At 40.9% G+C, this 21,892-nt stretch overlaps 1 protein-coding gene across 1 annotated transcript in view; it reads left to right on the top strand.

Moving 5' to 3' along the window:
- The window catches only part of npr2 (natriuretic peptide receptor 2), a 204,274-nt gene that overhangs the window by 69,226 nt on the left and 113,156 nt on the right, over positions 1–21,892 (top strand). The window contains 3 exon segments of the mRNA XM_055160010.1: positions 3,380–3,474; positions 12,732–12,867; positions 20,243–20,327. Of these exon segments, the coding sequence (XP_055015985.1) occupies positions 3,380–3,474; positions 12,732–12,867; positions 20,243–20,327 (316 nt within the window).

Genomic DNA, 21,892 nt, shown 5'->3' with positions numbered 1-21,892 from the left:
TCTGTATTTAACAAAATGTTAAAATATAAATACATAATATAAGTAAATATCTAAACAGTTTTTTCCTGTCATGGAACGAGCTGAACTCACTGGGGTTGTTTTCAGGCCGACAGAGAACCGTGTTGGTGCTGCTTCCCGCACTTAATCTTAAACCGACTCACGTGTTCACGCCGGAAATCAGAGCGTCCGGAAACTGAGAAGTTGGTTTCCAACGGGAACCAAGTAAAACTTGTTTTTTCTAAGTGAACTGTGACGACACAGAAGACGTCAGCACGTTCACCCGGGTCACACACGGGAAAATAAACAAACAAAGAGCAACTGAAACTATCACGTATGAAAGTAAAAGTTTTAAGTCCACAAAAACGATTTCGTCCTGTTGGTGTTGCATGTGTCCGTGTTCTCCTGATAAGATTACATCTTTAGATTGGGCGTCGCTGTCGTCCACAGCAGATCGATGTTGTGTCAGAGTTTGGCACATAAATAATTATTTGTACAAGTACAAACGCTCGCTGGTGTCGATGATGCGATTCCATGATTGTTATCTTCCTCCCTGTGACGTTCGTTTTCATATGGTCTTGTTTTTATTTGGTGGTAAATCCACTCCCCTCTGTCGATGACGAGTCATGGGTTCATGTAAATAGTTTGAACGCGGCTCGTTCACAGGTGAGAACTTTGGTTCCCAGTGGAACTGGTGCAGGCACCAGCACCGTACTGACCCTCCTGAAAACAGCTCGGGTGACCTCACTGTGGGACCTCCTGTTTGTTGGACGGGTTTATGAACACCTGGGCTGGCAACCATTTTGTGTTCTGTGGTCCAAAGCAAGAAAAATATCTGATGAAGGCTTTTTTTGTTGAAACATTATTTAAAATAAAAAAGCTTTTGGACATCGGCCGTCTGAGTGTGCTCAGCTTTTTTCACTTTTGTCTCGCTGCTCGTTGTATTTGCACCTCTACAAGAATTCTGGAGTACGTTTTCTGTTTCTTTTTAATAGAAACATCTATAACAAGGTTAAAAGCTTTGAAAAATTGATTTTGCACAATTGGATTTAGTAAAAATCAAAAGCACACGCCCACACTCTGCCCTGGAGTCCTGAAGTTTTCCCTCCAGGGCTAAAAGTGCGAGTCACTGTGTGTAAATAACCTCCTGATCGGACTGAGTCTGAACATGCACGTGTGCCAAGGATTAAAGACACAATACGATAAACGGGCTCAGATCATGTTTAAACACTGCTCCCTCCTTATTATTACTGAACTGGCTTTTCAATTTGAAATGAAAACATGACAAATGATCCAAACATTTGATTGAAAACATGAGGTAATGATGACGAGAGCACACGACGAGAACGTCCACAAAACACTCTCCTGTTCTCGTGTGGACGGGACAGAGATCACAGGTCCGACCCGGGACACTTCTGATCACACAGGACACTCTGATCACAGGTCCGACCTGGGACACTTCTGATCACACAGGTCCGACCCGGGACACTTCTGATCACACAGGTCTGACCCGGGGCGCGTCTGTATGAGCTGGGGCACGTCCTCTCGCGCAGGTCCGACCCGAGGCACATTTGAGCACACAGTTCTGACCCGAGGCATATCCGCTCACACAGGTCTGACCTGGGACACGTTCGCGCACACAGGTCCGACCCGAGGCACATTTGCTCGCACAGGTCCGACCCGGGTCACACAGGTCCGACCCGGGGCACACAGGTCCGACCCGGGGCACACAGGTCCGACCCGGGGATCTTTGTTTAAACATGTTTTTGTACAAACTGCTCCATGTTCACTGTGACGTTTAGTTTTTTTGCGTTTGAGGATCCGAGTCGTGTGAAAGTCGGCGGGTGAATCGTCCGGTTGCATCACACAGTCAGACTGAGTTCATCACAGTGGTGGAAAAAGTTCTCAGTTGTGTTATTTAATACAGAAGCCAGACGGTGTAATCCCTCGTGGGACCAGGAGTGTTGGGTGTAGACGAGTTCCAGCTGTGCTCATCTGGACTCTGGTTCTGATCAAGACAAATCAACTCCATCACAAAACATTTCACATGTGATGGTTGGTGAACTGGACATAGTAACTGGACGTATTTAACGTATTTGACATATTTAAATTTCCTGCCTCAAAAACACGACCGTCAAATGTAAAATGCGCTTCTGGGTGAGAGCTGAAACGTCCAGATGAAACATCCACCACTGGGACCAGAAAGTACTCGAGTAAAAGTACCACATGAAAAAATGTACTTTACTTTACTTAAATAAAAAAGTACAAGTATTTCACAGAGATATTGAGAAATATTGAACCCTCTGATCACACAGGGACCATGTTTTTAGGACTTGAGACTTGACTTGATAAAATGGTTTAGACCTGGTTTAGTCCTGGTTTAGACCTGGTTTAGATCTGATATAGTACTGGTTTAGTCCTGTTTTAGACCTGGTTTAGTCCTGGTTTAGACCTGGTTTAGTCCCAGTTTAGACCTGGTTTAGTCCTGGTTTAGACCTGGTTTAGTCCTGGTTTAGACCTGGTTTAGTCCCAGTTTAGATCTGGTTCAGTCCTGGTTTAGTCCTGTTTTTTTGTTCTGGTTTAGACCTGGATTAGTCCTTATTTAGACCTGGTTTGGTTCTGGTTTAAACCTGGTTTATATCTGGTTCAGACCTGATTTAGTTCTGGTTTAGACTTGGTTTATTTCTGGTTTAGTCCTGGTTTAATCCTGGTTTAGTTCTGGTTTAGTCCTGGATTAGACCTGATTTAGTCCTGGTTTAGACCTGGTTTAGTCCTGGTTTAGACCTGGTTTAGACCGGGTTTAGTCCTGGTTTAGTCCTGGTTTAGACCTGCTTTAGACCTGCTTTAGACCTGGTTTGGTCCTGATTCGGTCCTGGTTTAGTCCTGGTTTAGTTCTGGTTTAGTCCTGGTTTAGACCTGGTTTAGTCCTGGTTTAGTCCTGTTTTAGTCCTGGTTTAGACCTGGTTTAGTCCTGGTTTAGTCCTGTTTTAGTCCTGGTTTAGTTCTTGTTTAAACAATGGAATCACATAATACCAGAAAGTTCCACAGTGCAGCTTTAATCCCTCAGGTTTTTTCACCCAGGTCAGTCCGATTTAAAAACCACCTGCTTTTCGGCTGAATTCAAACCAGTTTTCCGTTTTTTTTTTGTTGTTTTTTTTTTTGTGATTTGCCGCTCTCATTTCTTCTCGTGACATTGAATAACTCCACAGAGAGAATCTTTCGGAAAGCGCCGGCAGCTCTGACCCGCCGCGGTTTGTTACGGTTGCCACGGCGACGGCTTCAGTCAGTCGCCGTGGAGGTTTTTTTTTTTTTTCTTTTGTGCTGGTGTGTGACTCTGTGTGTGTTTGTGTTTTTGTGTGTGTTTGTGTGTTTGTGTGTTCAGGAGTGACCGGGCTGGTGACGACCGACGAGAATAACGCCAGGGACATCGACGTGGACCTGTGGGCCATGACCAATCAGGAGACGGGAGAGTACGGGGTGAGTCAGACTGACCAATCAGAGAGCACGTTACTGAACAGATCAACTTGGGGTGCAGGGACGGAGTAGTAGTAGTAGTAGTAGTAGTAGTAAAAGTAGTAGTAGTAAAAGTACAGACAATTAGTAGAAGTAGTAGTAGTAATACAGATTAATAGGAGTAGGAGTACTAGTAGTAGTAGTAAATAGAAGTAGTAGAACCTAGTAGTAATACTAGAAGTAGTAGTAGGAGTTGTTGTAGTAGTAGTAGCAGTAGTAGTATTAGCAATGGTAGTAGTAGTAGTAGTAATAGTAAGAGTAGTAGTAGGAGTAGTAGTACAGAATTTTAGGAGTAGTAGTAGTAATAATAGGAGTAGGAGGAGTAGTAGTTGTCGTCGTAATAGTAATAGCAGTAGCAGTACTAGTAGTAGTAGTAGGAAGAGTAGTAGTAGGAATAGTAGTAGTAGTAATAGTAGTATTAGTAGGAGTAGTTTCAGTAGTAGTAGCAGCAGTAGTAGTATTAGCAATAGTAGTAATAGTAGTAGTAGTAGTAGCAGTAGTAGTATTAGCAATAGTAGTAGTAGTAGTAGTAGTAGCAGTAGTAGTAGTAGCAGTAGAAGTAGCAGTAGTAGGAGTAGTAATAGCTGTAGTAGTAGGAGGAGGAGTAGGAGTAATTGTTGTGGTAGTAGTAGTTGTAGTAAAAGTACAGACTTTTAGGAGTAGCTGTAGTAGTCGGAGTACTAGTAGCAGGAGTAGGAGTAATTGTTGTAGTAGTAGGAGTAGTAGGAGTAGTAGTAGTAGTAGCCGTAGTAGTAGTAACAGTAGTAGGAGTAATTGTTGTGTTAGTAGTAGTAGTAGTAGGAGTAGTAGTAGTAGCAGGAGTTGTAGGAGTAGCAGTAGTAGGAGTAGTAGTAGTAGGAGTAGTAGTAGTAGCAGTAGTAGGAGTACTGTAGTAGGAGTAATTGTTGTGGTAATAGTAATTGTAGTAAAAGTACAGACTTTAAGGAGTAGCTGTAGTAGTAGTAGGAGTAGTAGTAATAGCAGGAGTAGGAGTAGTAGTAGTAGCAGTAGTAGTAGTAGTAATAGCAGGAGTAGGAGTAATTGTTGTAGAAGTCGTAGTTGTAGTAAAAGTACAGACTTTTAGGAGTAGCTGTAGTAGTAGTAGTAGTAGTAAATACAGACAGTTCTGGAACACATGAGGGGAGTTCTGTGTGATGTCACATAGTACTGTAAATTGCAGAGGTCCCTGAAGGCAGCACACACTGTTTTTTTGTTCCTGTTTTTCCCTAAAGTCTCACAGTAAACACAGTAAACACAGTAAACAGTAGAAATACTCTTAAATAATCCTGTACACGGTTTAGTTTCCAAAACGTGTTTAGTTCCAGTTTTTAGTTCCACTTTATAAAATCATCTTCTCTTGTCGGAGGATCAGTTTGGACAAAACCAACACTCGTCTTTTTGTCGAGCTGAAGTGAACAAGAGGCAGAAAAATCCAAGGCTCCTGATTGAAGAAACACTTTTCTTCATCTGAACCTCCAGCTCTGGCCTCGCTGGGGGTTTTAAAGTCGGGAAATCAGTATCGGCAAATATCGGTCATCGGTCACAGCAGTGAAATAAAGAACAGGATTTTGTTATCGGCAAAAAACAATAAAAATCCACATCAGATCATCTCTAGTCGCAGTAGTTGTAGTAGTATTTATTAGTAGTAGTATTAGTAGCGTCATGATACTAAAACTCCAAACTCAATTTCAGCAAAGGTTCATTTTTGTGACTTTTTTAGTATCGTTTCCTGCTTCACATGATGTAGTTTTGATTCTAGTTTAGTCGAATCTGTGTGTCTTTTGTTCATTTGTTTTTCAAAATAAAACTTAAAAATAAGAAAACGAAAAAATTATTTGTCTCCAAAACCAAAATGAAAAAAAAAAAAGGATAACGATTTGTCTCTTCAGTTTTTGATTTTGTGTTTAAAATTCTGAGACTTAAACTGCGATGCCGGACTGAACCAGAACTGAACCAGGACTGAACCAGAACTGAACCAGGACTGAACCAGAACTAAACCAGGGCTAAATTGGTCTCTAAATAAGTCCTGGTCTGTCCCGGTCTCAGTCCCAGTCTCAATCCTTATCTTGTCCCGGTCTGGTCCCGATCTAAGTCCCAGTCTCAGTCCCTATCTTAATCCTTGTCTCAGTCCTGGTCCTGGTCCCAGTCTAGTCCCGGTCTGGTCCCAGTTTCAGTCCCGGACTGGTCCCTGCCCTGGTCTCAGTCCTGGTCTGGTCCCAGTCTAAGTCCCAGTCTCGGTCCTGGTCTGGTTCCAGTCTCAGTCCTGGACTGGTCCCAGTCCCGGTCTCAGTCCTGGTCTGGTCCCGGGCTGGTCCCTGTCTTCAGTCCTGGTCTGGTCCCTGGTCCCTGTCTCAGTCCCGGTCTGGTCCCTCTGCCCTGGTCTCAGTCCTGGTCTGGTCCCGGTCTCAGTCCCAGTCTCAGTCCCGGTCTCCCTCAGTCCCAGTCTCAGTCCCGGTCTAAGTCCCAGTCTCAGTCCTGGTCTGGTCCTGGTCTGGTCCAGTCCTGATCACCCGTCCTGACTCTCCTGGTTCAGGAGCACAGACTCTTGTGGAGACAAATAATGAAGAAAATCGTTGTTTTTTCATGTTCTTATTTTTGTTTTTATGTTGAAAAATGAGCGACACATGGATTTCTTTTGGATTAGAGTCTGATTTTCGACTCTTCTGTAGGGAGTAGTGTGTGTACTGCAGTACCCAGACTCTCTCGGCCTTGAACTCGTGTGGTTCTAAATGTTGTGCCAGAGAAGTAAAAGTAAAGTGGGTTATCGTGGGTCTGCGTCAGAACCAGATCTGACGGGTCACTTCACATTCAGACCTGTCACCATGGCAACCAAAGTCAGAGCACAGATTATTAATAAAACTCCTCACACCATTTTATGTTTTAAACTGTACCAGGTTTACAGCCTCGAATCTGTACACGTCTAAAATACAGGGTTAGTAGGAGTAGTAGTAGTAGTAGTACTAGTAGTAGTAGGCTAGTAGTAGTAGTAGTACTAGTAGTAGTAGGCTAGTAGTAGTAGTTGTACAGACAAGCAATAGTAGTACTAGAAGTAGCAGTAGTAGGAGGAGGAGTAGTATGAGTAGGAGTAGTAATAATAGCAAATAGTAATAGTAGCAGTAGTACAGACTAGTAGTAGTACTAGAAGTACTTGAAGGAGTAGGAATAGTAGTACTTGTAGTAGTAGGAGTAGTAGCATCATTAGTAGTTGTTGTAGTAGGAGTAGTAGTAAGTAGTAGTAGTAGTAGTAGTAGTAGTAGTACTATTAGGGGTAGCAGTACAAGAAGTAGTGCTAGTAGTAGTAGTTGATGTTGTACAGACAAGCAGTAGTAACACATAGTAATAATAGTAGTAGTAATAGTACAGACTAGGAGTAGTAGTAGTAGTAGTAGTAGTAGTAGTAGTAGTAGTAGTAGTAGTAGTAGTAGTAGTAGTAGTAGTAGTAGTAGTAGTAGTAGTAGTAGTAGTAGTAGTAGTAGTAGTAGTAGTAGTAGTAGTAGTAGTAGTAGTAGTAGTAGTAGTAGTAGTAGTAGTAGTAGTAGTAGTAGTAGTAGTAGTAGTAGTAGTAGTAGTAGTAGTAGTAGTAGTAGTAGTAGTAGTAGTAGTAGTAGTAGTAGTAGTAGTAGTAGTAGTAGTAGTAGTAGTAGTAGTAGTAGTAGTAGTAGTAGTAGTAGTAGTAGTAGTAGTAGTAGTAGTAGTAGTAGTAGTAGTAGTAGTAGTAGTAGTAGTAGTAGTAGTAGTAGTAGTAGTAGTAGTAGTAGTAGTAGTAGTAGTAGTAGTAGTAGTAGTAGTAGTAGTAGTAGTAGTAGTAGTAGTAGTAGTAGTAGTAGTAGTAGTAGTAGTAATAGTAGTAGTAGTAGTAGTAGTAGTAATACTAGTAGTAGTAGTAGTAGTAGTAATAGTAGTAATAATATAGTCCCACATAAATACATTTTTACAAAAATGAAATTTAATCTGGGAACTTTTTGTAGAATTTAACATAAATACCCCCTCCAAAAAAAAAGAAAAGAAAAATAGTACTACTACTAATAATAATTAAGTAAATAAATCAATAAATAAAAACATTTAAAGTGTAAACTTCACCACAAGTACATTTGAAATATTCAAGTGGAGCTTTTACAGCACACGGGGACGTCAGACTCTGATGACTTTATGTCACCGCAGTAAATTCCCTTTTGTGATTTACGACGCAGATTCTGTCGTCAGGAAACGCGCCTCCTCCCGTTACGAGCTCGAAGTGTCTTGCTCGAGGGTTCGCTGTCAGCATGAGGTGGTTTTTAGGAGCGCTATTTTAGTAGTAGTAGTAGTAGTTGTTGTAGTTGAAGTAGGAGTAAGAGTAGGAGTAGTGGGAGGAGTAGTAGTAGTAGTAGTAGAACTAGTAGGAGTAGTAGAAGTAGTAGTAATGTTAGTAGTAGTAGTAGCAGAAATAATAGTAGTAGTAGTAGTAGGTGAAGGAGTAGGAGTAGTAGTAGTAGTAGTAGTAGTAGTAGTCAGAGGGGGAATAGTAGTAGTAGAAGTAGTAGTAGTGGTTGTTGTAGCTGTAGTAGCAGTAGTATTAGTAGTAATAGTAGTAGTAGTCAGAGGGGGAGTAGTAGTCGTAGAAGTAGTAGTAGTAGTAGTAGTAGGTGAAGAAGTAGTAGTAGTAGTAAGTAGTAATAGTAGTAGTAGTAGAAGTAGGAATAGTAGTAGTAGTAGTAGTAGTAGTCGGAGGAGGAGGAGTAGTAGTAGTAGTAGTGGTTGTAGTTGTAGTAGTAGTAGTAGTAGTAGCAGCAGCAGTAGTAGTAGTAGTAGTAGTAGTCGGAGGGGGAGTAGTAGTAGTAGGAATAGTAGTAGTAGAAGTAGTTGTACTAGAACTAGTAGGAGTAGTAGTTGTCGTAGTTGTAGAAGGAGTAGTAGAAGTAGTAGTAGTAATGGTAGTAGTAGTAGAAGTAGTAATATCCCACATAAATACATTTTTACAAAAATGAGATTTAATCTTGGAACTTTTGTAGAATTTAACATAAATCCCTCATCCAAAAACAAACAAAAAAATAAAATAAAATAAATATATTTCAAATATTCAATCGTATTGACTTTACATCACTGCAGTAAATTCTCTTTTTGTGATTTATGACCCAGCTCCTGTTACGAGCTCAAAGTGTCTTGCTCGAGGGTTCGCTGTCAGCATGAGGTGTTTTTTTAGGAGCCGCTATTTAAACCGCCAACCACACACACACACAGAACCCCCCTCCCCTGCCCCGTACGGTGTTAACGCCGAGGGGGGGGGGCGTCGCAAAAGCCCCAAAATAACGCCTGGTCCTGGGTCAGGTTTCACGGGGGGGGGGGGGGGGGGTGCGTTTGTGACACGAGGACACAAAAACAAAATCATTACGTGACGGAAATTGAAAACACAGAAAAAAAAAAACACAAAATGGTCTTATTTGTGTTGCCGTGTGTAATAGCTCGTTCTGCTCCAGTGTTTTCTGTTTATGAAAATCAATTTTAAAGGATTGTTTTGGTTTATTTACTGGTAACGCAGCATAATGTTTCTTTTTATTAACCCGAGTTTAGCAAGAAAATTGCTCTTGTAATTGGATTTTTTTGTTCGTAAATTAAAGGCGCGGTACCTGATTTTTATTCTCTTAAAAAGTGAGCAACAGAACTAGTTCATTTTAAACGGGTTGCAGTGATTCAAAGGCTGCGTTCAGACTGCAGCCTGAAGTGACCCAATGTTCCTGTATCTGATCTTTTAATGTCAGTCTGAACCACACAGATCCGATTTTTAAAAATGTGACCCAGGACACTTAGTCTACGTTCAGACTGCAGGACTTAACGCTCAATTCCAATATTTTTGGTGAAATCCGATGTTTTTTCGAGGTCGTTCACATTTCCAGGTAAATGTGACTTGTATGTGACTCCAGTGTGAACATTAAACGTCCCAAAAGTGTCCCACATGTGACACTGGAGACACGACGACGTCAACCGCAGCGAGCGTCTCTGTGTTTACAGAAGTTGTCCAAACATGGACGCAGCATCGAGCACCTGGAGATTTTAAAGTTCCTCTCGTACCGGAGCCAGAACATGAACAACTTACTTGTTTTAAGGAGGAGATTGAGAAGGAGAAGGACGAGGTTTTTGGTCGTGGTGTTTTTTGTGGTTCAGTCCGTTGAAAGGAACATGTGGATGTGGAGACGGAGCCAAGAGTGGTGAGTGGAGATATGCTTCACTTCAGTGACACGGAGTTCAGTAACAATTTTCTCCTACTTCAGCGCAGAATAGTGACGTTTGTGTCTTGTTGATAACGTGTAGGTGGATGAATGCACTTTGGCCGTTCACACTGAAGTCACATGTCAAAAGATCAGATATGTATCAGTTTTAGGAGCACAGATCCAAGTGTCCTGGGTCACATTTGAAAAAATTGGATCTGTGTCGTTCAGACTGTCATTAAAAGATCAGATACAGGAACATAGGGGCCAAAAAATCTGATTTGAGGTCACTTCAGGCTGCAGTCTGAACGTAGTCTTGGATATGTGCTCCTGAAACTGATACATATCTGATCTTTTGACACTTTTGGGCCGTTTAATGTTCATACTGGAGTCACATACAAGTCACATTTAACTGGAAATGTGAACGACCTCGAAAAAACATCGGATTTCACAAAAAAAAAAAATCTGAACTGAGCGTTAAGCCCTGCAGTCTGAATGTAGCCAAAGTGATTTATAATTTACCTTATGCATCCAGACCAGGGCAGTAGACTGGAGGGGGCAAAATGATCAAGGGGCCCAGAATTGTAACCTTCTCTTATGCATTTATAAAAGAGGGGGGCCCCTAACTTCTGTGGACAGGCCTGATCCTCTCGCCGGGCTGGTGCGCTCTAGTGCCTTCACTCAATTATATTTCTCTCCAGCGACTACGTCAGGAATCAGAATACACCAGACCAGACATGTAAAACTCAGGCCCGTGGACCAAATTTGGCCCGCAGTATAATTATATTTGGCCCATGAGATCATACCAAATCTGTATTAGAGCACAGATACACACAGATATACATCTATAGAGACATGATTTATTTAAAATTGTTTTATATTACATTATTTTTTTTGGTCTGGATTCAGTGTTTAAACAAAACTATTATTAAACTAAAACTACTACTAATGTTGTTGAAATTTTTCAATAAATATTTAGTTTGGCCCATGACTTTGTCCCAGTTTTGAATTTTGGCCTCTGTGAATTTGAGTTTGACACTTGTGCACTAGACAGATTGTAAAAACCCCAGAAGTGCGAGTTTGGGCATCAGCCAATCAGTGAAAAGACAGACATTCTGTGTTGGCAACGATTCCCGAGATCGAGGATTTAAAGCCAGAACAAAGAGAATGTTTGGTGAATTTTATCAAGAGGAAAGACGTTATCGTCCTTCTTCCTACAGGATTTGGGAAAAGCTTAAAATACCAGTTAGAGGAGCATTACATACGTCACGACCAAAGAGCAGCGATTAGTTAAATGAAAGAAAGGATTCTAACAGAGTGAGGTCAAACGGAAGTGAAACTGTCTGTTGAATCAGGCCACTGATCCAGACCATTCTAATTATTCACCAAGATGAGTTTTTAAGAGCTTTTCACAACTCAGAGATCAGAGCGGAGTTTTGCCGTTACTGTAAAGGTAGAAACCAGAAGCATTATTCTACCTCCACTAGAGTTTAGGAACTAGTTTTACAGATAGTGAACAGTTTCTCGAGTAAACACTCAGGAATCCTCTCACTGTTTTGGACTTTTACTGAAGACTTGATTATAAAACTGTAACATAAAAAAATAAATGCAGATTACAATTATGTTTTCACATTTAAACAAACATAGAATAAGTAGAGCTCCATAAAACAATGTAAAGCACCTTAATAATTCAATAAATACACAACAATAACAATAACATTAGCTGGATTTAAACATAAAAATGTCTATAAACAAGCTATTAGCATAATGCTAATATTAATGAAAATTCCCATAGACATGCTAATGCTATTAGCGTCTCACATTTTAGAGGGAATTTCAAACTGTAAAATATCTTAAAGTGCCCCACAGAGTGAGTTCACATGTTATAACATTACAATAGTTACAGACAGATAGTTTCATGGGGTCAAAAGACAAGTTTACAGGAATTAAACACTGACAAGAACAGTGGAAAAGTCTAGAACAATATGGCGGCTACAGTAGCTCAAAGTAGACAAAACAGATAAACTCAAAACAGAAATATTCTCCACTGGGGCAGAACAGCACGCTAACCGTACGAGAAAATGTTTTTGTTTACATCCGGTTTTTCCGCATGTGCGCAGTGGCAGGTCGGCAAAAAGTCAGTGTGGCCTCTCGTTTGTGTTGTCTTATTTTTATATCATAAACGTGTCCGGCGGCTCGGACACGTTGCATCTCACGTGGTCAGAAAAAAGTGTAAAAAAAGTGTAAAGAAAAGACGTCAAACTTAAAGAAATGCTCGCAGTGGACTTTTTCAAAATAAAAGCCTGTGAGCAACAGACGTTTACAATAAAAATAAATAAAATCTAATAAAAACTGCGTTAATGGCGTTAAAATAATTGTCGCCAATAATTAATTAATTAGTTAACGCAAAATTAACGCGTTAATGTGCCCGGCCCTAATTATTAGAATAATGTTTGAAATAAAACTAATCTTGCATCTCATGAATTGTCGCATGTTGAGGGACTATTTTCTCATATATCAGTCCGCCACTTCCGAGTTTTCTATTAGGAAGTACAATTCACTGCTGCTGCTCAGACACAAATCCTTCAAATGTAAGGTTGGTTTTACTTCTACAAATATTCTATGGACACAGACGTTCACATGGACAGTCTGGTGTAATAACAGATTTTCTTCGGGTGTTTTGTGGAGTGGGTAAGACTGTTTTTAACGTAAGGAGAACTATGACCAGTAACATGCACTAGTCTAACACCAGTGACCTCTGCAAATACAAGGACTGGATGGAATTTTTTTTTTTTTAAAGTGTCTCCACACATCTCCAACACTCTGGATCACGAGGAAATGAGGTCCTATGTCCAAAATTCCGGACTGTTCTTTTAATCCTGTTCACGACGCGTTCAGTCGTCCCCAGACAGTGACAGAAGTGCAGACGTTTCCTCCTGTGTTACATGATTTGTTTCTGGACTCACCTGTGTTTGTGTGTCTGTGGTTGTGTGTCTGTGGTTGTGTGTCTGTGGTTGTGTGTCTGTGGTTGTGTTACAGTTAGTGGCCTATTACAACGGCTCCACCAAAGAGATCCTGTGGTCCCAGACGGAGAGGATCCAGTGGGCGAGCGGAGCACCTCCTCTGGACGACCCGCCCTGTGTGTTCTCCACCGACGACCCCTCCTGCAATGACGGTACACACATGCACACACACACACACACACACACAACACACACACACACACACACACACACACACACAACACACACACACTCGCACACAAACACACACGCACACACACACACATGGACACACAAACACATGCACACAAATGCACACACACATACACACACAGTACACACACACACATGCACACAAACACACACAAACATACACACAAACACATGCACATACACAAACACACACACAAACACATGCACACACAAACACACACACACAGTACACACACGCACACAAACGCACACAACACACAAACATACACACAAACACACATGGACACACACAAACACACACACACACAAACATACACACAAACACATGCACACACACACGCACACAAACACACACACAAACACATGCACATACACACACACACACATAAACGCAATCACACAACACGCACATACACACATACACAAAATCACACACACACATACACAAACAAACACATACACACACACACAAACACAGTACACACACAAACATACAGTAAACAAACATACACATATACAGTACACACACAAACATATAGTACACACAAACACACACACAAAAACATACACACACACAAACATACAGTACACACACACGCACAAACAGACACACACACACACACAAACATACAGTACACACACACAAACACAAAAACATACAGTACACACACAAATACACAAACATACACTTACAAACATACAGTACGCAAACACAAACACACACACACAAACATACAGTACACACACACAAACACACACAAAACATACACACACAAACACACACACACACAAACATACAGGACACACACATAAACATACAGGACACACACATAAACACACACACACACAAACATACAGCACACACACACATGCAATCACACACACACACACGCTGTCACATACACATACACACACACACTCACATACACACACATACACACACACCACACCACTTCATGACATCACGAGGTGGAACAGAGCATTTTGAGCTTTGTAGATGTAAACAGACTCATAATAAAGAGTGACTCAAACATGTGAATGAAACAAAACACAAGTCCAGGTCTGTTTTTTTGACGAGGAAACATAACAACGTGGCTAAAATGTCAGTTAAGAGTTAAAAGTGTGGGGCTGTGGGTGGCGTCCGGTCGGGGTGAGGGCAGGAGGATGATTTGATAATTGCGTGGAGTTAAATCGTCCCTCACCTCCTCTTCAGACAAATGAATGCCCTTTGAGTCCACGAGCGTCTGTGAACTGTGCTTAATGAACTCTCATCAGGCAGGGACACTACACGGCTCTTCATCTGCCGCTCGCTCTTTCACACGCAGCACAAACGGGACGCTTCAGGGCCAAATGTTAAGACAGAGACGAGAGTCTGATGAGTCAAACGCAGAGGGGCTTTTCAATGGTCCACTCGTCTGGAGCGAGCGCCTCTCACGTACAGAACACATCTCCTCTCATCATTCACAACGAAATCTATATCTTCTTTTGCGTCGGATTTGCAGAGATTTAGTGCTTTGCTCGGTAACGCTGGGTGGAGTAAAATATGGCTGTATGTTTACATAATCATGCAACAAATTATTTTATATCCCAGATAAATAAATTTCATTGTTACAAAAGTGAAAAGCACTAACTTCTCATGATACGATATCATCACAGTATGAACCTCACAGTACGATATTTATTGCGATATTGTGGGAAAACTCACGATATGTTGGGGAGGTTCATGATATTACGATATTATACATAATAACAAAAGTGACAAAAGTTATCACTCTCAGGCTCAAATTAAGTTTTAGGGTCCGGTCAAGCAGAAGTAAACATCAAGGCCAAAAATTCAAGTTAATGCATCTGATATAAAAATGTATTGAACAGATACATATGTACTCTAGTTTATGAAACTGTTGACCTTTTTTCTGGACCATTTTTGGTTCTAAAGTTCCATTCGTTTTAAACAGACCATGTATGAAACATGGAACAAAAATTATTTCCCAAATTTCAAAGACCTGCAAATCCTCTTCAGGTTAACTTTCAAGCTTCATCTTTGACTAATCTACACCTCTAGGTAGTAAACTTATGAAAATTAAAACTATTAGGTGTTAGTATCTGGTAAAACCTGTGTTTTACAAGTCTAAAAAAAATTAAATTTTCCCTCCGTTACTTTTCCCTCCGTTACCATGACCTTTCATCATAAAAAATCTCATGAGTCAAAAAGTAAGAGGTTTTTCAACCTAATCTTGTACCATATGGTAGAAAACTATATGAAGCAAATATTCAAACCAGTTTGTTTGAAGGATATGTAAGTGAGAACCAAGAGAGTTATCACTGTTTGGATTTATTGACCAAAAAGTGCTGCATATTTCATTCCCTCCGTTACCGGCATGAGTTTTTAAATTTTTTGTCTTGAACTTGAAAGAATCTCACAGGTTTAACTTGACCCTGTTGGAGTGTAACTCTTTCCTACATTCTGATACTTTACTTATTTCAATAGTTCCTCTAGTTTCTGAATAAGAGACATTTGAATGTCAAAAATCTGCCCCTGTTTCCCTCCGTTACCACTTGACCAGACCCTTTAGTAACAGGAAAAATCTGATATTTGAGGAAAATGATCATATGGGGGAGTAATATACAATCCTGACTTTTTTTTGAGAGACCTTCATGCGTTCTGGGATGTTTCAGATTTGCAGCATTGGTCCGGTGTGGTAAATTAAGACTGAAGACTGAAAATGATTTGAACTCTAACTTTATGTGTAAACCACTTTTCATAACAATGAAAACATAAAGCAGAGTGTAACAGCTTTACACTGGCAGAACAACATCACTTTTTCGTGTGGTGCTCCAAGAAACAATTTTTATCCTTTGTAAACAACAAAAGTACTCTGCACTTCTGGCCGTCTTGCACAGTCTGCATCGTCCACGTTTATCAGCATGGATGGGAAAAAAGGCTCCTGAGTAAAAAAAAGTTAATAAAATATGGATGTGGAGTAAGTAGGTAATTGGCATTTAGCTGTTGCAAATCTGCAACTCCTGCCTGGAGAGGGTTAAAATGTTTTGACCATCATTTGTTAAAACATTTATTGTTATTTTCATATCAGAGACATTTTGAACAGATTGAAAAGACATTGAAGTTGAAGTGCAAAATTAAAGTAACAAATAAACAACTGTATCACGAGCCTTGTGGAGTCCGACAGCCACAAAGAGCGTGCTGTTTTTTTATGCAAATGAGTCATGTGACTTTAAGTTTTGTTTCTATAAAACATAAACAAATGTGTCAAAGCTGCATTAAACACATTATTACTCCATTTATATTTGAGTTGTCCTCTCTAGGAAATAAAAAATAATAATAAAAAAAACCTCAAATGCGCTAACATTTTATATTTCGTCTCCAGTTTAGTCACTGACTTTTTAAACTCGACGCCGTCACCGAGGAAAATGTAAATCACTGGTTTTATATTCTGTGATGTATTTGTTATTTTTTGAGCTGTTGTAAATGCTTCACGTAGAGTTTTTTTGTCCCAACTTGATTTTCTGAACACGCTGAACATTCTGCAACTGGATGTGTGTGTCTGTGTGTGTGTGTGTGTGTTTTTGTGTCCATGTTTAGTCCTAGTCCTAGTTCTGGTTTGGTCTTAGTTTAGTCCTGGTTTAGTCTTTGTTTAGTCCCGGTTTTCTGGTCTGTGTGTCTGTGTGTGGTTTGTGTGTGTCTGTGTGTGTATCTGTGTGTGTTTGTGAGTGAGAGAAATGAAGGGATAGTTAGATAAAAGGACAGATAGATGGAGGGATCGATAGACGCAGGGACAGAAAGAGGGATGGACAGATCAAAGTTGGGTAATGGCAGAGGGACGGATGGAGAGAGAGAGAGAGAGATGATGGATGGACAGAGAGAGAGAGAAAGAGAAAGAGAGAGATGGATGGGTGGAGGACGCTCACATTTGAAGGCTGATGTTTTATAACAGAGTTGTGTAAGATCAGGTTATGTCAGAGCCACAGGACGAGCCATTAGAGCCGCTGTCCTCCCGGGTCACGCTCTCGCTCGTTATGGATTTTTCTTTCACAGTTTAAGCAAATTCTCATTAACGATTTTGACTTAATGTGACTTTGGCTACGTTCAAACCGCAGCCCGGAGTGACCCAAACCTGATTTTTTCACCCCTATGCCCCTGTATCTGATCGTTTTTTGTTTTTTTTTTTACTTATTTTTATTAAATAAATTTGGTGCAAGCCACATAATTATGAAACAGCAGCAAGGATGCAACACAAGTAAAATGATAACAAAGTATACAGTATACAGTATAGATACAGTCATACACAGTCTCCTCATTCATCTTTCATAATATACACTACACACACACTACAACAAAAATCCTATAAAAGATAGTCATCCTTTTGAAATATAGGCCTGAATTGAAGACCATTTGTCCATGAATAAATCTGTCTTCATTTGTAACCTTGCAGTTATTTGCTCCATATGATATACATCCTTTATTTTATTTTTCCACTGGGTAATTGTGGGGGCAGCGGTCTGAGCCAGGAGACCGTTATCATTTTTTTTGCAATTAAAAGTAAAATTTTCAGCAAATGAAAATGGCTATTTGTTCTTAGGTTGTTTGGAAAAATTCCCAACAGAACATTACATGGGTCTAATATAATTTTGATCCCCAAACAGTTTTCAATTTCGCATTGCACGTCCCTCCAAAATGTTGTTAGTTTAGGACAATCCCAGAATATGTGGGAATGATCCCCCACCAGACCGCAGCCCCTCCAGCATCTATCTGAGGTTCCACCAAACTGACATGTAATAAAAGGAGTTCTAAAGAATCTAATTTTAGTTTTCCATTCAAATTCATTTAGTACTGGGCTGTTTGTAATTTTATATCCCTCCCGAAGTGTCCGATCCCAGTCCTCATCCTTAATTATTGTGTTCATTTCTAATTCCCATTTCTCCTTAATATGCCGTGTGTTCTCTGTGGTAGCATCTTGTAATATTTTGTAGATATGAGATATATATTTGCTAGTAATAGATTTTTTTATCACGGATGTAAAAAAGATTTCTATATTTGTAGGTGGAGCTTGCAAAGCATCCAGCACTGTATTCTTATTTAGATAATGTCTCAGTTGTAGATATTTAAAGAAATCTTGGCTTGGGAGGTCATATTTTTGTTGTAGTTGTATCTGATCGTTTAATGACGGTTTGAACGACGCAGATCAGATTTTTCTCAAATGCGACCCAGGCCACGACAGAGTTTATTGCTCAGTTCACTCGTTAGGACCACACCAACAACGACATCGTGCGAAGAAGTTTATTGATAATGCACGAAGCGGGGCAGAGATGGCTGGGTTGAGGTTCAGTTGGTCCAGTCGGAACGGGACCCCCCCCTCGTAGACGTCTTAGGACTGAAAGACGAACTAAATAAGGGGTGGGAGGGTGGGGTCGAGTTACAGGAGGCTTCTGGGAAATTCGAGGCGTGGTCGAGGTGAGTTGTGGTTCGCTGGTGAGAGGAGAGGGCGGCTGAGGCGTGGTCCTCCTCCTGAATCTCAGTTACCGTATTTTCCGCACTATTAGTCGCTCTGGATTATAGGGCATTAAATGGTCTATTTTCGAACTTTTTTCACAAATAAACCGCGGCTTTGTTCAGTTGTGGCGTGTAGGGAGGGTGTGTCTGGGACCAACGGATTGTCGGCGTGTTCGCAGTGACTCAGTCGTGTCTAGAAGTGGCACATTGCGCTCGCTTTTTCGGTTCGTTCCTCTGTTCCGTTCCTCGTGGGCGTGGAGTGATGAGTGTTGTCTGTGGGTGTGTTTCTCTGTGCGGTCGCTGTCTGCTCTGTGTGTGTTTGTGTGTTCTGCGGGTGGTGCGGCTTTGTAGTTTACTGAAGTCGTGCTGGGACACCTGAGTGGATTCGTGTATGGGGCGCTCTGGATTGTGGGGGCGGTCGTTTTTTGATGCGGTTAGAGGCTTAAGAGTGCGTCTAATAGCCCGGAAAATACGGTAATCATATTAACTACATTTCAAGATTCAAGATTTTTTGTGAAATCCAATTTTTTGGGGAGGTCGTTCACATTTCCAATTAAATGCAACTTGTATGTGATCTCCAGTGTGAACTTTAAACACCCCAAAAAGTGTCCTGCATGAGCATTGGAGGACAACATCGTCACACACAGTGAGCGTGTTCAGTCTTTACGGAAGTTGCCTAAACTCTGGGCTTGTCTAACAAAATACGGACCAGTTCTTTGTAAAATGGACAGGTTACATGTCCACAGTCGCTTCGTTTGTTTGAGTCTTTAGCCTCTTTATATTTGGCCCTCAGTAGGTTTGGGCGGTATCCAAATTTTGATACCGTTAAACCATTCCATTTTCTTCCGCTTATCTGGGGCCGGGTCGCGGAGGCAGCAGTCTAAGCAGGGACTCCCACACTTCCCTTTCCACGCACACTTCCTCCAGCCGTTAAACCTTCTCAGCATTTTACTGGAGCATATGGTATCGCCGTATTACCAACATGTTTTAGTGCGATTTTAGTAAACTACGAAGCCTCACCACTGTACAGTCTGTGTTTGACCTGTAGATTTATAATCTCTGAAAAGTTTCACACGAACCATCTCCAATGTGACACACAGAGAACAGACTCACCATCAGCAGAACACCCCTCTGTCACAGAAAGAACACTCATATTCCACTGAGTCGTGTCCTTTAGTCCGACAGAAGCTGAACCACATCAACGACACAAAGAGTACTTATAGTTTATGCAAATGAGCCATGTGGTTTTAAGTTTCGTTTCTATAAAACATAAACAAATGTGCGGCTGAAGCCAAAATGTTGCAAATTGCAGAAGTACTAGTATTTTTTGAGGAGGACCAACTTGTTTGCGGCCGGACTTACAATATGAATTTTTTTTAGAATTTTTTTAAAGCGTCTAAAAGTTTTGTAAGGCCTCGCTCCGCTCTTGCAACTCTCGCTCTGATTGGTCAGAGCTGCACGTTTCTGACATCACACTTTTTGCGGCGTAAGGTCAGTATTGAGGAAGTAATGTGGACGTAAAAATGTTTTTGGCCACTGAAAACAATTCCTGCGTCATGTTGGACTCATCTTCCAGATCTTCTTACACTTCCAAGAGTTTACTTTAAAAACACAGAGAAACTTCCTGTATTACCACATGACATCACAAGGTGGAACAGCCTAAATCTGCAGGGTTTGTGTGTTAAACATGTGAATGAAACAAAACACAACTCCAGGTCTGTTTGTGATGAGAAAACTACATTCTAACATAGATCATAAAGTGTTGTAATTTTGTTTGGGCTCTTTAAAAACTATTAAATGTTTGTTTTGTTTTTTTTCTGCTTCAGGTCAGCTGCCGGTTCTGGGGATCGTGGCCGTGGGCTCCGGTCTGGCTCTCATCATCTTCGGCATCTCCAGTTTCCTCATCTACAGGTGAGTTTGAACGCACCACCAGCCAGCACAGACCGTGGGAGGTTCAAGGCCGTGGGGGAGCGCACCTTTGTTTTTGTTTTTTTGTTTTTACTTTTATTCAGCAAAATGACTGAATCCACCTCAACAGGTTAGTTTTGTTTTTGACCTGATTTGAACCCGGTTTGACATCCACACTGGTTTTAGTCCTGGTTTAGTCCCATGATTGTATTTTTGCCGTATCTCTGTTTATTTTTCAAACTCTGTAGTGGCGTGCATCAGCCACAAGAGGAGCTGAAGCCGTTTTACTCCTTATCTCTTCTTACGCAGTGTGGTATTTACAGGCGTCTCCACGGTGACGGCTCAGTGGGCGACATTGTTAAATCGCTGTTGTTGATTTCTTGAACAGTCGGGCTAAACAACCCCCGCCATGCCACGTTAGCTTAGTCGTAATTAGCCTCTCATTAGCAGTGTTGCGTGGCTGCGAGGAAATGCCAGTCACTTGAATAATTGACTCGGGTCTGAAGTCGACGTTGTTCAGAAGTCAATAGTCAACAAAGTAAAGTATGAAGTGTACGTGAGCACACAACAAGAAGCACGTATAAAAACACAGACAAGTGGTTCTTTTCGCCGTATGTTTTGTAGTTGTTTTGGAAATATCTTCTCCGTGGACATGATTCACTTTCTACCTGAAAGCTTTACACAAATGAGCATGATGTCCATCTGCGTCATGATGACATTATTATATCATACTTTTCTTTCTGAGTTTCAAGGCTCTGTTTTCAGAGCTCTCTGGTGCAGGAGGCAAAACATCTCTGTACAGTTGTTTTGGGCAACTCCACCCTCTGAGAGCTTGGTTCTGATTGGTTCTAAGACTTTGGTTTAGAAATACTGGACAAAACTTTCATCCAAATCCTCCTGGAGACGTTTATCTACTGTGCAGAACCATAAATGTCACAATGAAAGTGTGTGGAGGCAGCAGAGCTTCCTGCGGATCAGAAGTGTCCAGTGTAGACTACTGTACAAAGTGTCCACTCCAGTGTACCAGTGTACCGCACACTAAAGTGTCCACTCCAGTGTACCGCACACTAAAGTGTCCACTCCAGTGTACCGCACACTAAAGTGTCCACTCCAGTGTACCAGTGCACCGCACACTAAAGTGTCCACTCCAGTGTACCAGTGTACCGCACACTAAAGTGTCCACTCCAGTGTACCGCACACTAAAGTGTCCACTCCGGTGTACCGCACACAAAAGTGTCCACTCCGGTGTACCGCACACCAAAGTGTCCACTCCAGTGTACATACACCATACAGTGTGAGTGTACATGTGCGACCGTAAATAAATAAATGTGCTTGGTATTATATATTATATTATAGTATATTATAATATAGTATTATATTATATGTATTATATTATCAGTATTTACCGTTACAGGTGATTTTTATTTTTCAAATATTAGTACTTGTACATCCTGCCTCAATTGTTGATTTTATTATTTTACAATTTTTACCATATGACAGACAGCAGCACAATACTTTAGGCCGAAGGAATAAAACAACAAATGTACCTGTATATGTTACACATGTCA

Source organism: Boleophthalmus pectinirostris, unplaced genomic scaffold (assembly GCF_026225935.1).
Source record: "Boleophthalmus pectinirostris isolate CB_2022bp ecotype Guang Dong unplaced genomic scaffold, ASM2622593v1 HiC_scaffold_2826, whole genome shotgun sequence".
NCBI lineage: Eukaryota > Metazoa > Chordata > Actinopteri > Gobiiformes > Gobiidae > Boleophthalmus > Boleophthalmus pectinirostris.
The sequence above is the reverse complement of the archived record's forward strand: the minus strand, read 5'-3'. Positions and strand labels throughout refer to the sequence as shown.